The sequence below is a fragment of the Crinia signifera genome, chromosome 2 (genome assembly GCF_055691185.1).
Source record: "Crinia signifera chromosome 2, ASM5569118v1, whole genome shotgun sequence".
NCBI classification, from domain to species: Eukaryota; Metazoa; Chordata; class Amphibia; order Anura; family Myobatrachidae; genus Crinia; species Crinia signifera.
This window is the reverse complement of record NC_139218.1, coordinates 315594411-315610406: the sequence shown is the minus strand read 5'-3', so window position 1 is coordinate 315610406 and position 15996 is coordinate 315594411. Positions and strand designations below refer to the sequence as shown.

Below are 15996 nucleotides of genomic sequence, written 5' to 3'. Positions count from 1 at the left end.
ACAACTGATGATGATGATCAACTGGCCACATGGTCAGCTATAAATCCTTGGTATTATAGTTGTGTTGCTATTTCCGCAACAAGTTATACAGTTTTTCTACTTTTAAGTATTTAAAAGACAATAGGGCTGATAATGTAATCTGCTAAAGAATCAGGCTAGATCGCTGGCGTCAGAGGCTTACCCGAAAAAAACCTGAGCATGCCTGCATTTTCATAAACAAACGAAGGAAACGCCATGTTTCCGCCCTTAAATGCTGACTTCCGGTCACTCAACCTGTGACTCTGCGCATGCTATGCGTACTGATATTTATTCGCAAACGGCGGCCGCATATGTGTAATGTGAGCGCTGCGCAACCGTTCGATAATTGACCAGTTTGCGAATTCTCTAATTAGCATCCATTCTAGGCCCTATATTGAGATATATATATTGCTTCTTTATTGCAGGAACATATTTAATTGTGATCTATTTTAGGCTATTGTTACCATATACATTCTAAGAGTAATTTCTTTATTTCTTACCTACACATTTCAACAGTGTAACTTGACGAGCCACAGTTCTCTGCACAAGAAATGGGAGCCCAGATCCACTGCCAGTCGTACAATTGTCATCTAGAAGATCCTGACAAAAAGGCAAATAAGAAATTCTGTTTTTTTTTTGTTTTTTACCATACTAAATGATAGCAGCTGGCTATTATGAGTATTCAAATTCTAGAAGCAATAATAAAGTAGAGAATATGAAGGTTCCCTGTTGATCCTATCTCACAGACTATAGCAAATATAGGTGGACAAATGGTAAAAGAGGATGAGGTGAGTGATAAGCTAGAATGAAAAATTTGTATTAAAGGCATGTTTTAAGGCTAAGAGGATGGAGGAAAGTCTAATGCAGAGTGGAAGGGCATTCCAAAGGTTCCTAAATTCTACCACCCCTCCACCCCGGCGAATCCCCCCCCCCCCCACACACACATATACACTCACACATCCCTGTGCACATCTGCAGATGCTATTGCGCATACAGGGGGAAGATCACTAACCATTGAATGATTTTTGAATGAATCTGAATTGGGCCCCATGTCTAGATTGCACAGTGGATGGTTAAGCTCCTGGATGAGTTCATGGGCCAGATAATTCACTGCATTCATGGACCTGTGGGCAAGTGCATTTTCATGATGGAGAAGGGCACCGTGAGTTCTTGGATGACAACTGAAATTAGCTTCCAGCATTTGTGGCAGACATTGGTTGGTGTATGAGTCACCAGTGATGGTGCTCTAATTCACAAGTGGAGCGGTAGCTACATGACCACCATGTAAAACAGCCACCATCTGCTTAGCCACGCTACGCTGATGTTGGAACTTCTATGGTGGTGACCTCCAACTGGGGTCCACAGGGCCAACTGTTGTTTTTTCTTGGGAGTCGAAACTATAGATCCAGGATTCATCAGCACTGACGAAGTTTGTCCAGCGTGTTGCAGCATGAAGTCACCCATCCTGCTTTTGAGTCAGCTGATGGGGCACCCAGCTTAAAGAACTTTGTTTTGGACAAGTTTTTTCTGGATTACATAGCAGATGTATCCTTATTAGATGCCTATGTTCTTTTCTAACTGGTCCATGATCACCCTGGAATCCACCTCAACTATAGCCTTCATGGCAGCAATGTTGTCCTCAGTGATGAGGAACACAGGTCAGCTACAACACTCCTTGTGTTCCAGGGTCTGTATCCTTCACCAAAATTCTACAAACTACTCAAACATAGTGGTTTGTGATGGCACTTCCTCTCCATAAGCAGATTGCAGTCATTTAAAACTTGCTGTTACAAGAGTGGCTCTCACGTGGCCCCTGTGGCGCTCCGTAATGAGTTTGTGAAGGAAGCGAATATGCTGACGACTTCAGTGCATTGTGCTGATTAATTACAGTTATGTGCCCTGACATTTCACAACAGCTTTAGTCAGAAATCACAGTTCCCAACCAGTCCGATTATGTCTACTCTACTTATGCACCACACATCTGGAAACTTTTTACACATCCCTCGTATTTTAGGTTAACTGTGGATCACTTGTTGTGGTTTGCTATACAGGGTGGGGGTTCTGATTGGGAATTATTACTTAAAATTGGAAGCCACATTGTCTGATAAATTTCATCGGATGCAAGGATAGATTCTTTAAAAGGTCTACCTTACTCCCACCAGGCTTGATGGAAGAGGGTAACGTAAATGATCCGTTTGTGTTGAGCACATTCTGAAATGTATTATGGTGATGCCCATTAGTACAATGAGTGTGGCTCATAGTCATTATATCACTGTATCACAATTTACATAGAAAAAAAATGTTTTACCTATTTAATAACATGGCTCTTATAACAGCGATAATTTATCCTCATATTTAGGTGTGTGCAATTTGATATCTATGCTTGCTTGACTTTTATTAAAAAAAACAAAACAAAAAACAAATATGTATATAGACATTCAGATAAATATTAAATGGAAGTTTTCTAGAAAGCCAAACAAAGATATTTGCACTTGGAGCAACATACTGTGACATTCTGCCTTAAGACTAATTAAAAGTGCACTTAGATAACAAACTTTTACATAGCATTATCTTTACCATCTCTCAGATGACTCACCCCTAAAGTGCTGTCACCAACAGTTGATGCATTAACAATGTCTATATTTCCAAAATCAATTAGTCTAGCCAAGGATTTTTTCCGGCTGCTTTCCTTCAATTTCCAGAACAGGAATGTGGTGACCATTAGGAGGATCAGGAAGAGAACTATTGGGAGGACAATCACCAGTACAAGTTTTGTCTCTACCGGTTTTTCTGAGGAAAATTAAACAAGATATGAACTTAGATAATTTACATATGCAATAAAAAAACAAGCACATTTTGGTTCTACACAAATGTTAATGAAAAACCCCCAAAATGGTGTTGGTTGTAGGTAATATTGAAGAGAAAAAAGGCAGCTTTGGATTAGCTGTGCAGGAAGACTTAAGGTAGGTACACACTTTATGATTTTCAGTAACGATATTTATCGGTAACGATATTTATCGGTAACGATATCGTACACACTATATCATTAACTATGCACGCTCCTGCGGAGTGATAATGATAACCCCTATAATCTGAGCATTCAGTCCAATCTGACGATATTATCAGTAACGACATGTTAGTGTTTACAGTACACATCGTGTACAGTACACTTCGTTTTGCAGCACCGCCGATATCGTTAACGATATTGGAGGTGCCGCATATCATGTAGTGGGTACAGGGCATTACATGCTGCCCGGTAGAGAAAGGAAGCACAGTGTAAGCAGCATGTAAGCCCAAACCCCTGCTTCCCTTATTCTCCTTCATCTTTGCCTTTTCCTCCAATGGCCAGGCCTGTAAAGTTGCAAACACACTCTGCAATTTATCGTTAAAGATATGGATGATATTGTTAACGATATTGTGTGCATATTGTTAGCGATATTGTGTGTCCAGTGTGAACGTTCAATATTGTTAATGATGCACGCGGCCCCATCTGTACTTGCAGCTTAATCTGACAATATTGTCAGTGACTTCATGTACGAAGTGGGGGATGGTGACATTACTAACTGATATTGTGAACGATAATTTTTAATTCACTAGTAGCACCGCCAATATAGTTAGCTATACTGGTGGCTGCAGGAATTGCCCAGTGTGTACCAGCTTAACTGCGCACAACACAGTCTGGGAACAAGACATTGTGGGTACCTGTTATGTTCATTCTTACATGTTGCTTTTTCTTATTTGATTTAATGGCATATGAGGGGCATGAGAAGGAGAGGGGTGGTACAAAAGGGGCCTTGGGAGGAGTGTCCAGAAGAGACCTTGGTTGGTAAATGATGATATCTGGCATGTAGGCCATAAGGGACATATGTAGTAGTGTGATGGCATGTGGAAGAGCGTGATGGCGCACATGTGTGTGTGTGTGTGTGTGCGTGTGTGCGTGCGTATTTATCTGGTACGCTGATAGTAAAGGGTTGCCTGTCAGGATATCAGCAACTGCCACTAGCTTGCTTACATAAATAGATAATAACATACCCTCCAACAGCTCCCAGGTAAAAAACCAGCAATGTCCATGTTCATGGAGTTAACAACGGTGCATGTGCAATAATTTCTGAAAACCCCTACATTGCATGCATTACACTGTAGAGTGTACACAGAAAGGGGGCGGAGACATGATGAGCATCCCCAGGCGGTAAGTGGGAGGAGACTATTACTGTATGCAGAATGGTCAGGTCACCAGGCATATTATGGGAGTATTGCGCTCATGACAATACAGCTGGCTGTGTTTACAGACACACAAGTAAAGTATCAGAGGCTGTGATCAGACAGAGAAGCTGCACCTGTCACAGGGCTTGTGCAAGTTTTGATGGTGCAACCGATGGTACCAATCTGAATTACAGTCGCACGGATGCTAAAAGTGACCGTATCGCAAATATACACAAGGGAAGGCCAATAGATGCTGCTGTTTGTGCTTTTGTGTGTCTCACAGTATCGATCCAACAACTGCCCCAAGTTCACATATCATCAAGAAGGTTGAATTGTCATTAGCAGAAAGGTAGTAATGTTACTATACCTAAAATGAAGATGGTAACATTCTCATTGCAGTAATTTGCATAGCAGCACTCCACTCGTGTGATTTCTGTCTTGCCGCTGCACTGCTCAATGACATGGTAATTAAAGCAGCCTCGGACTCTGTGGATATCTCTAGAGTCAAACAGTAGCTCCTCTGTCACAAAACATGCTTTTCCAATGCAGGTCTTTCCTAGGCAGCTTTCACCTTCACAGGTACAGTTATAATAGGACACATCTTTAGCTAAATCAAATTGAAAAACAAAAACAAGTCAGGATTTAAAGAATAGTAATGTAACAGCTCCACAAGGAACCCGCAGCGCCCAGTTACAGAGTACATAAACAAAAAAGCGAATACAAGAACACAGAGACTTCAAGACAGAATGGGACAAGTACAGGTAATATAAACATTTCGGCATCAGCCTACGACACACATACGTATTAGTGTGGTAGGAAATCAAGGGATTTGCTGCTCTCCAAGGGAGATGGGGAAGAAGATGGTTGAAGTAAGAGAAGGAATGGCATATGAGGGACGAGGGCCCTGCTGCTGAGAACTTACATTATAAAGGGTCTTATGCGGAGCTAGAAGCAATTATATTTGCAGTTCTGTTACCACAAACTGCATTTTCCAGCTGTTCGTGCACAGCAACATAATGTACGGAAGGCATTTTGCACCATCAACCCCTTGTGCTTAGGGAAGCAACAAGGAGATTGGGCCTGTTTCAGAGCTGTTCGCTAGGCAGTGAATATTTACTGACGAACACCTGCCACCCCGCCGGTGCCCGAACCCTCTCACTAGCACCACATCTCTGAGCATCCACATGTAATTCAGGGTCTTGGGCATGTCAGCTACATCTCTACTTGCAGCTAGTGACAATTGCTGGGTGGCAGCTGATCACCAAGGAGAAGTGTTCCCAGGGTCAGCATAACAGTATTGTAGGCCCTGGACAAAGCAATTCACTGGGGCTCCTACAAGGGTGCCACAACCTTTTTGTTTGGGGGGGGGGGGGAGATATAATTTAATTGTGGCGCCCCTATATCACTGAATGTCTCCTCCACGGGTTGTATTTGGTGATATGGGCTTATTTTGAGGTGAGTGTAGGCAGAGATCAATTTGGATATGTTGCATGAGGATTGCGTACTGAAAGTGATGACGAGGACTGATTTCAGTTTAGAAGCAAACCAAATATTGTAATATATGCAGAATATTATGTTTTAAACAAAGGGTCATACAATCTATAGAATATTTTTTCTTCAAAAAAAGCTATTACTATAGAAGGCATACTTACCGACTTTTGCTTCCCCTCCTGTGGGGGTGTGGCTGGTGGGAAGGTGAGCTAATTGGTGGCGTGGCTGCACAATTGCCTCATTGTGACTTAATCTGCCACTGTACAGCATCAGTAACAAGGCATTGTATAGTGGGGAGCGGGTATTAGTGTCATTGGGTCCACCCACTGTGTCCTGTAAGTGGGCGGCTGAGGGTGTGAGCGGGAAGTCCATTCCAGGAAGTAGACATGTATGATATACAGTGAATAAAGATGCAAAAACATTTTCTATCTTGATGTATAAGGCACTTACTAGTTACAGATGTAACGATCGCCAGGGAAAGTAGCCATATGTTTTTTTGCAGCATCTTCTTTAGGAACAGTTTTAATTAGTTCATCCGTGGTCAAGAGTTCTCCTGTGTGGAAAGAAAACAAATACCATTATAATAACACACAAGCACTTTTCCGCTGTTAATATTCATTCTCGCAGAGTAAACAGAATAACTCATTTTGACAATTTGCACAAAGATGAGGCGCTTGATTGCTGTACTCAAAAATGAAGAATTTCATCATGTGCAGCAAACCCTGCCAACTTTTCCTCGATTTAATCATTTTGCAAACCATTGGATTCACATAGAGACACTTATTTGTTTAATTGCACCCTTAATGAAAATTTAAATTTGTGTTTTTCTTCAGAAAGGAAGTCATTAAAAAATACTGTTTCATAAGTGTACCTTCTGTTCCCTGCTGCAAAAACAACTGTTGTCTGCTGCCTTGTTTTCTGGCTCCCCACAGCTCTTATCCCACTCGTTCTGGGTTTGGTCCACTAGACAAGGCACAAAACACACAGCAGGTGTGCAGTAACTGTCAGCACTCCTTATTAATAATGGACGTGTAGGAAATGCTCACTAGAAAGCCAAGTTATAGGAGATACTTTTAAATTGCAGTTTAAAAATTACATATAAACTATGTAATTTCAGCATTGCCTACCTGACCCTCTCCTTCAGGGAGAAAATGCTCTGTTCCTGGACTTCCCTGGTAATCTATGGTTGCCATCACCTGTGGTGAGCTAGTTAATTGATAAGAAAGGTGTTTCACCACAGGTGATGGCAATCATACATTACCAGGGAAGTCCAGGAACAGAGCATTTTCTCCCTGAAGGAGAGGGTCAGGTAGGCAACCCTGTGTAATTTACTGTATCAATATCTAGCAACTTGGATATATAAATTTGTAGATGACCATTTGATACCACGTTTTGTTATGTCTACTACCTAACTTTTAGGGCAGGCATGTCCAAAACTATTGTCCTCCAGCTGTTATGAAACTACACATCCCAGCATGCCTTGCCATACTTTTAGCATTCCCTAATTGCAAAACTGTGGCAAGGCTTGATGGGACCTGTAGTTTCACAACAGCATGAGGGCCATAGTTTGGACATGCATTTAATAAGAATTGTGTTTGGTTGAGATTGTATTCTCGTTCGGGTTTAGTCTGTCTTTGTAACTTGGAGATTTACTAAAGCAGGTGTAAATACATGTGAACAGAAATTGATGACCAAACATGGTCACTTTGTTTTCACCAAATTTCCAAGTTTTCATACAGTGAAAAATAAAGGAATAAAGCCCCGTACACACGGGGGAGATATATTGCTCAGCCATATATAGCTGAGCAATATATGGCTGAGCAATATATTGCTCAGTTTCTCCTTTTCATCAGCGACCAGAGATGGAAAGCAGCTGGTCGCAGGAGCATGAGAAAGCTGCAGGACGCAGTGAAACGCGTTAGTGATCTATCCCAGCCTCTGGATACCACTGTGAATTGCCCCCCTTTTTTGTGGACATCATTTCACTTTTCATTCCATCCTTTGGACACCTTCATTGGTGGACACTGTGCACAGCTACTCCAGGTTAACAACATCTACACCAGTGAGAACCACCACTGTGCACGGAAGCCACATTCCACACCTGTGCTGAAACATCTACCGGGTACACCGCTCCAGAGACTACTCCGGTGATTTGAGTCAAACATCATTCTCTCACCCCAAAAAGAGGACCGAAAAACACCAAGTGAGCGACATTTCCTCCAGCGGCAAACATATACAGCCGCAGACATCATGAGGACCCCGGTTTTGTTATTCAGAAAGGATCCTAATCCACCAATTGGTAACATGCACTTACCTGTCCCCCAAAAAGTGATCACTTATAAGATATTCCAGACGCATCCATTGAGGCGTGGCTATCATATTCATTTTTATTCATTCCAATTTACTTTTACTTCCCCACCCTACCTGTTATATTACTGTTTTTATGCATTATTGTAATTTCATGTGAATTTTTTATAGTAAAATTTGGGTACTTATGTAGTATCTGGGCGCCCGATTTTTTTATTTCATGCCTTAAGTTAAGGCATACAATCAGATGCGATGCGATGCGATATCGCATCGCATCGCATACGACCATCGCATGCGATGCGATGACCCGATTTTTCCATAGGATTCAATGTTAAAATGGAATGAGTCCATTTTAACATGGAATTCAATGGGAAAAAGGGGTCCTTTTCATACCCCTACTATCCAAGTGGGCATGGAATTGGATATAAACCTGTGGCGAGCGTAGCGAGCCACCGAGCCCGAAGCGTGGCGAGCGTAGCGAGCCCCGCGAGGGGACACAGAATACCGTCCCCTCGCGGGGCTCGCTTCGCTCGCCTCGCTTCGCTCGCCTCGCTACGCTCGCCACAGGTTTATATCCAACTCCATGCCCACTTGGATAGTAGGGGTATGAAAAGGACCCCTTTTTCCCATTGAATTCTATGTTAAAATGGACTCAGACCATTTTAACATTGAATCCTATGGAAAAATCGGGTCCATCGCATCGCATCGCATCTGATTTGGTCGCATGCGATGCGATGCGATGTGCCCGATCCGACCCGATTTCTAAATACTACAGATACTACATAAGTACCAAAATTTGTTATACTTTTCCAAATATTTGGTATTGTCAATCATTACAAGCGCTGCTCGACTCGCCTAGTGCGTGTCTCTTTTCGTCTTTGCTGGTCGCAGGAGCATGTTCCTGCGACCAGCGATCACTACAGGGGTAAAAACGGGAGCGCGCACCGGCGATATATCGCCGGTGCACACTCCCATCACGGGCAATATGGTCGCTTAGCGACCATATTTCCCGCGATATTACACAAAATCGCCCCCCGTGTGTACGCACCTTAACATATTCACTGTGTGTGCGTTGTGGTTTTTATAAATATTTTTTATAGTGGCAGTACAGGTGCCAGCAGGCCCTCACTGCCCAGGCATACTGACAATTGTGATGTTCCATGTTCCAGAATGGACCCGCAATTACTTCCACCAGGACTACGAGCCTAGGGTATACTTGGGAAGGGGGACCCATTTTCTGAGAATTCACCAGTCTAGGCTGACTATTTTGAGGCTGATTTTCCAAACCAGGGTCCTGATTATGCACAGGTTACATTTGCCACACCTGCAGGGCACATGGGTTTATCATGGTTTAGGGATGTGCATCGGATACTTTTTGGATTTTGTGTTTTGGTTTTGTATAGGTGCCCATACACGCTCCGATGTGGGCATCCGATTTGTGCTTAAACAGCACGCATCGCATGCCTTGTGCATGTGTTGTGCATGCAATGCGATGCGATGCAATGAAAAGCATGTACAAAAAGTATGTGCAGCACATACTTTTTGTACTGTACGATGAGATGCAGCGGGTGCGCTCATCTCAAAGTACAAAACGGACAACACCGCATCGGAGCGTGTATGGGCACCTTATCTGGATCTTCTTTCCTGTTTTGGATATGGATTGGTTTTGCCAAAACCACCCTTCCAAAAAAATCATAAAAACAGCTAAAATGAAAGACTTTGGGTTTTGTTTTTTTGAGCCTACAGTATTATTAAATACAATAACATTATCTTTCACTCATTTTCAGCCTATCCTGAACATCTCACAATATTGTTTTTAGGCCAAAAGGTTGTACCGAGGTAGTTGGATGACTAAGCTAAGTGACAGAAGTTGGCGGCACAAACACTGGACTGATACGGCACAATTAGCTGCACCCCTTGACTGATATTGCACACTTAGCAGCACCCCTGGGCTGATACTGCACACTTAGCAGCACCCCGGGACTGATACTGTACAATTAGCAGCACCTCTTGACTGATATTGCACACTTAGCAGCACCCCTGGACTGATATGGCACACTTAGCAGCACCCTTGTAGGAAAGAAAATAAATGTTAGCACCCCATGACTTATATGGCACACTGGGTAGCACCCCTGGTCTGCTACGGGACACTGGGCAGCCCCCCTTGACTGATATGTCACAATTAACAGCACCCTTACAGTAAAAAAACCTTTTAACAAAAAAAAGAGCAGCATCCCTGGACTTATATGACACACTGGGTAGCACCCTTGAAATTATACGGCACATATGGCAGCATCCCTGTAATTATACGGCACACATGGCAGCACCCCTGGAATTATACGGTGCACTTGGCAGCACCCCTGTTTTTAAATAAAGTTGCCCCTTAGTAATCCCCTACAGCAGCCCCCTTATGCTGCTTTCAGACCACAAAACCGGCTTTGCCCCTGTATTTTGAAACGTTTCTAAAAACAGGTTTGCGAGCTTAAACCCCTTTCACACTGCATATCTTTAAAACATATTTCAATGTAGCTTTTGTCCTTAAATGAAATTTCAGTACTTGTGTATTTTGGCGGCGCCCCCGATGTCCGTCGTACGACGAACAGATCGCATCGCATCGCGTGCCATGCACCCGATGGCATGCGATGCGACGCGATTTTGACCCCCTATACGACCAAAAATCGTATAAGCACCCAAATGGGTGCTTACAATGTTAAATGCACCCCCACGCCACCCCCCACTATAAACGTGAACCCGAAGCGTGGCGAGCGCAGCGAGCCCGCGAGGGGCGGCGGTACGCGTCCTACGACCTTTTCATACCCCCACTATCCACGTCGGCGTGGAGTTGAGAATAGATTAGTGTGGCGAGCGCAGCGAGCCACCGAGCCCGAAGCGTGGCGAGCGCAGCGAGCCCTGCGAGGGGACGCGGATACCTTCAAAGTTATCCCCTTCCCTTGCGGGCTTCACAGGTGTCCGTGGCGACGCGGACACCTGTGAAGCCCGCGAGGGGACGCGTTTACCTGTGAAGGTATCCGCGTCCCCTCGCGGGGCTCGCTGCGCTCGCCACGCTTCGGGCTCGGTGGCTCGCTGCGCTCGCCACACTATTCTATTCTCAACTCCACGCCGACGTGGATAGTGGGGGTATGAAAAGGTCGTAGGACGCGTACCGCCGCCCCTCGCGGGCTCGCTGCGCTCGCCACGCTTCGGGTTCACGTTTATAGTGGGGGGTGGCGTGGGGGTGCATTTAACATTGTAAGCACCCATTTGGGTGCTTAACATTGTATAAGCACCCATTAGGGTGCTTATACAATGTTTAATCGCATCGCATCGCATCGCATCGCATCGTATGGCATCGTATGCCATGTACAATGGCATACAATTTCAAAATTGTATGCCATCGTGCACTATCGTACGATATCGCGTCGCATCGCATACCATCGTATGTGTTATGGTATGCGATGCGATGGGCGCCGCCAAAATACACAAGTACCGAAATTTCATTTCCGTTTTTGTCCCTTCACAACATTGAACCCGTTTAAACCCATAAAAAACAGTGGATGAAATAAAACGGGTCTGAAACAGGTAGGACCCTGCTTTATTACCGTTTAGAAATACCAGTTTTATAGAACCAGTAAATTCACTCTGTGCCTTTCAGACTTCACAAATTACCGTTTTGAAACGGTAAAAAAACTGCAAAATACTGGGTAAAAGGTGCGGTCTGAAAGGGGCATTAGTAGCGACCAATAGTAATCCCCCATAGTAGGTCCCCCATAGTCATCCCATATAATAATCCAATAATAGCAATGCGGAATTGTGCACATCTCAGTCATAACGTATACCTCCCAACTGTCTAGCTAAACGTGGGAACGTCCCGGTTTTTTGGGACATTCCCACGTCCCTCCCACGGCCGGCAGTGTCCCGCTGCGGGGGGGGGGGCAGTTGGTAATCATCCCCCCCCAATCTGACAGGGCACAGCGTCTATTTGCGGCCTAATTTGCATAAGCCACGCCCTCATTTCCATATGCCACACCAGGTATGATAACGTGCCTTGAAAAAATGTTTATACTTTAGGGCGCTGTGATTCAATAAAGTTTGGAAACCACTGGGCTAAATGTATCAAACCTCTGAGAGAGAAAAAGTGGAGAGAAAGTACTAACAACCACCTCCTGTCAGATTACCAGCTGGGTGTGAGAAATGACAGGAGCTGATTGGTTGTAATGTTATTTACCTCCACTATCTCTCTCCAAGCTATGAGAAATCTCCCATAACAAGAAAAGTCAGAACAGTTTAATAACAATGAACTGTATACTGTGAGCAAAACCCAGATGCTGCGGTCATGTGGGGAACTAACACCAGAAAGCCCTTCACTCTCTTTCCTTATGTTATTTACTTACAACAAGACAAAGAGACTCCATGTGGGCAGAAGGCTGAACAAGATGGAGGAAGTTGTACTTCCCATTTCACGAGCTTTGCCTATGAAACTTGCTTGGATCTCGGTTTCATTTCCATTTAACTAATATCAAATCATTTGACCTTTGTCCTTGTCACCAATTAGTAGATGTGGAAACGCTGATTCTGTGAACATCACAAAGGGCCTTATTCAGACCTGCTTGCTAGGCAGAGTATATTTGCTGCCTAGCGAGCCATGCGAGCGGATGTGTACGCTTACACAACCATTCGATGGTCGCTCACATCTAATGATTTTTCTTCCTTCCATGGATAAAAGTCTATACTTTACTTTTATCCTGGATGAAGATGGCTGAAATGGGGTGGTTGCTGAAATCATGTGATGTCAGCCGCCTGCCCCAAGCAGGCATGGACATGCCTGCGTTTGCAGGGGTATGCCCAGCGTTTCTATGGACCTGAACGATCAGGTCTGAATCGCCTCAAAAAAGTTTTGACAACATTATGCAAAGATATGTTTGTATTGTATTATAAAGTGAGCAATACATTTTATGACAAATGACTGAAAAATTGATTTACTAAAAAACTTGCATCACTCAAGTTAGTTATGGCCTCCACCAATACCAGGAAATGTTTTTAAATATATTTCATAGGTCTTATTTCACACCTCGGCTCATAGGCAATCTAGCATAGTATTCAGCAAGTACAATGCAAGGCTCCTCAAGCGAACTTCCGCCATTGCTTCTGGACTTGCCCTTTACTACGCTCCCCTCCAGCCTGTCCTCAACTCTGCCGCTAGACTTAACTTCCTCTTCCGCCGCTCCACTTCTGCCACGCCCCTTTAAGAAAATCTGCATTCGCTCCTATTCCCTTATACAATCCTCTCCAAACTCCATAGCCCTCACATACAAGGCCCTCTCTAACTCCACTGCTCCCTACATCTCCAACCTCATTTCCCAACAGGAATTTTCTCCAACTCTGCACCTGATATGGGGTTGGTGTAAAGTAAAACGTAATGGCTGCATAGGCATGGAGGGGATTAAACATGATAGCTGGGTGTGACCTAGAGGTCATGTGACATGGAGAGCCTATGGCTATCTTGAATTTGGGTTGTTGGCTCTGTTCATTACTCTGGGAGTAGGAGGAGTCTTCCTCTTCTTCCAGAGAATTTTCCCCGCCCTCCCTTCCCTAAAATTATTGTCTAGAGGGTTTGGGTTAGTAGTTTAATTGCGTTAGCTGTTAGGCGGGAAAGAGCGGCAAGTTATTGATTCAAGAGGTTTATCAAGTTATGTTATTGCGTATTCGGTCATGTTGCGGTGCGCTCGCCTCTCATTTGGCTTAGGCCTTCGCTAGATTACCCGACCGGGGATGGCGAACCCACTCAGAGGAGTGGGCAGCCAGTGCTGTAGGTTGAGTGGATACCGCTTTATATGTTAGACCGATTATGCATGGGTGTTGGGTGGAGCTTAGTTAAAAGCCGCTCTTTTCTGGGCCACCTTTAAAATTAAAATACAAAAAATAAAATAAAAATTAAATATAAATAAACAAACAAAAATAAAAACAAAAAATTAGCATAAAAAATTCTTTGAAATAAAATTCAGCTAACAACTGTTCTGCCAAATTCAAGTCTCCGTGTCTTTATTTATTATAGAGGTATAAGTATTATATGACATCAGAACATGATGGGGGTCACACATCTGCTATTACAATGTTTAATAATTTGTGTTAAAAACTATTAAGAATTATCTCTTGTTAATGTTGCCTGCAATTGAACTGGCCACTTTTCACGTAAAAAACTGCAATTTAATTCCCTTCTACGTGGTAGTGTGCACCATCGAACGTCTATGGCAGAACATCAAGATGAATTATGGTACTTGTTTCCTAGCACGGCACCAGCGATGGAAATTGTATCCATCAGTTCCCGAAAAATTGTGTCGATCGCATCGCATGCAACCAAATCGCATACGATGCGATCAACGCAATTTTTACATTGGAACCGATGTAAAATGGTCCCTGAGACCCGATTTTACATTGACCCCAATGTTAAATGCCCCCCAGACCCCAATTTTCATTGTTTCCCCACCCTGATGGGTCAAATGGCCCCCATTGTTAACGCCCCCCCACGATGAACGCCAACCCGAAGCGTGGCGAGTGCAGCGAGCCCGTGAGGGGCGGCAGTACGCGTCCTCCGACCTTTTCATACCCCCACTATCCACGTCGGCGTAGAGTTGATTATATATCTGCGTAGCGAGCGCAGCACAGGTATTACGCGTCCGCTCGCCACGCTTCGGGCTCGGTGGCCACACTATATAAAATCAACTCCACGCCGACGTGGATAGTGGGGGTATGAAAAGGTCGCCCCTCGAAGGCTTGCTGCGCTCACCACGCTTCGGGTTGGCGTTCATCGTGGTGGCATTAACAATGGGGGGGCATTTGTCATGTAAATTACCCATCAGGGTGGGTATACAATGAAAAATCGATGGACACAAATTTTTTAATTGTCGGGGAAAAGGCTTAAAATAGCCCTAAAATCGCGTCGGTTACGTCCGTCGCATACCTTAAGTTAAGGTATGCGATCACCCACGACGGGCGCCGTGCTAGGAAACAAGTACCAATAAAATAAAAAACTAGAATGAACCTAGCACAATATGACTATTCCCATAATTAGTGGTGCATCAGTTCCACCTTCTACACCCAACTTTTACAATTCAGAATCACAAATTCCATATCCCTCATACATCAATACACAGAAAATATAGTGTCCTGACATGAAGATAATACTGTCCACGTTTGGCATCTATCTAGGGTTACCACCCGTCCGGGATTACTCCGGACAGTCCGGTAATACAGACCGGCGTCCGGAGTCCGGAAGGGTGGCTGTCCCGGACTATAGTTTGTCCGGTAATTGATCCCCCCGCGGCTGCCCGCCGGTGCCCGGTGACAAGTTGACTGTCAACTTGACAGTCAGCTACATACCCGGCAGCGGGGCAGCCCGTAATCCACGTGAGTAACCTGGGGAAGGGGGGAGGGAGAGAGTAGGACGGGACCGTCCTCCTACTCCTCCTCCTTCAGTGTCACTGTCTCTGTTGTTGCTGAGTGACACACACTCCGCTGCGGCGCTGCGCTGGCTGGCTGGGAGGAGAAGGGAGGAGGCGGGACACAGAGTCAGAGTGACAGTATGAGTGTCACTCGTCCGGCTCCTCCTGCAGGCTACGGCGATGTGACCTGTGAGACACACAGGTGACGCGAGTACTCACTCAGCATCTCTGGTAGGCGCACGGTGCAGTGTGAGTTTGTGGTGTAATTGTCCAGTGGTGCACACAGCCTACCTAGCTACCTACAGCAGCAGCGCAGCCAATCACCAGGGCAGCCAGGGTTGTAACTTGCCAGGCAGTCCCCCTTCTGCACACCCAGCCCAGGTCACCTGCTGGGCAATGTGCCTGGCCCAGCCCAGGCCCCAGCCAACCTCCCCAGGCCCAGCCAGCTCAGCACCTTTAAATAAATATCAGCTAACTTAAGCTTTATTAATATTCTAAATATACTGGGGTATATTATAATCTATGCTGGGATTCAATG

The 15996-nt window shown here is 44.6% G+C and overlaps 1 protein-coding gene across 2 annotated transcripts in view; it reads right to left on the bottom strand.

The window, feature by feature from the left end:
* The window catches only part of ACVRL1 (activin A receptor like type 1), a 71978-nt gene that overhangs the window by 41942 nt on the left and 14040 nt on the right, over nt 1-15996 (bottom strand). For both annotated transcript variants that reach the window (XM_083169014.1, XM_083169016.1), the window contains exons 2-5: nt 6163-6265; nt 4589-4828; nt 2615-2808; nt 519-618 (exon numbers count right to left, since the gene is read on the bottom strand). In XM_083169014.1, coding sequence (XP_083025140.1) covers nt 519-618; nt 2615-2808; nt 4589-4828; nt 6163-6217 — 589 coding nt within the window. In that variant the 5' untranslated portion in view covers nt 6218-6265. The remainder of the gene's footprint in view (nt 1-518; nt 619-2614; nt 2809-4588; nt 4829-6162; nt 6266-15996) is intronic.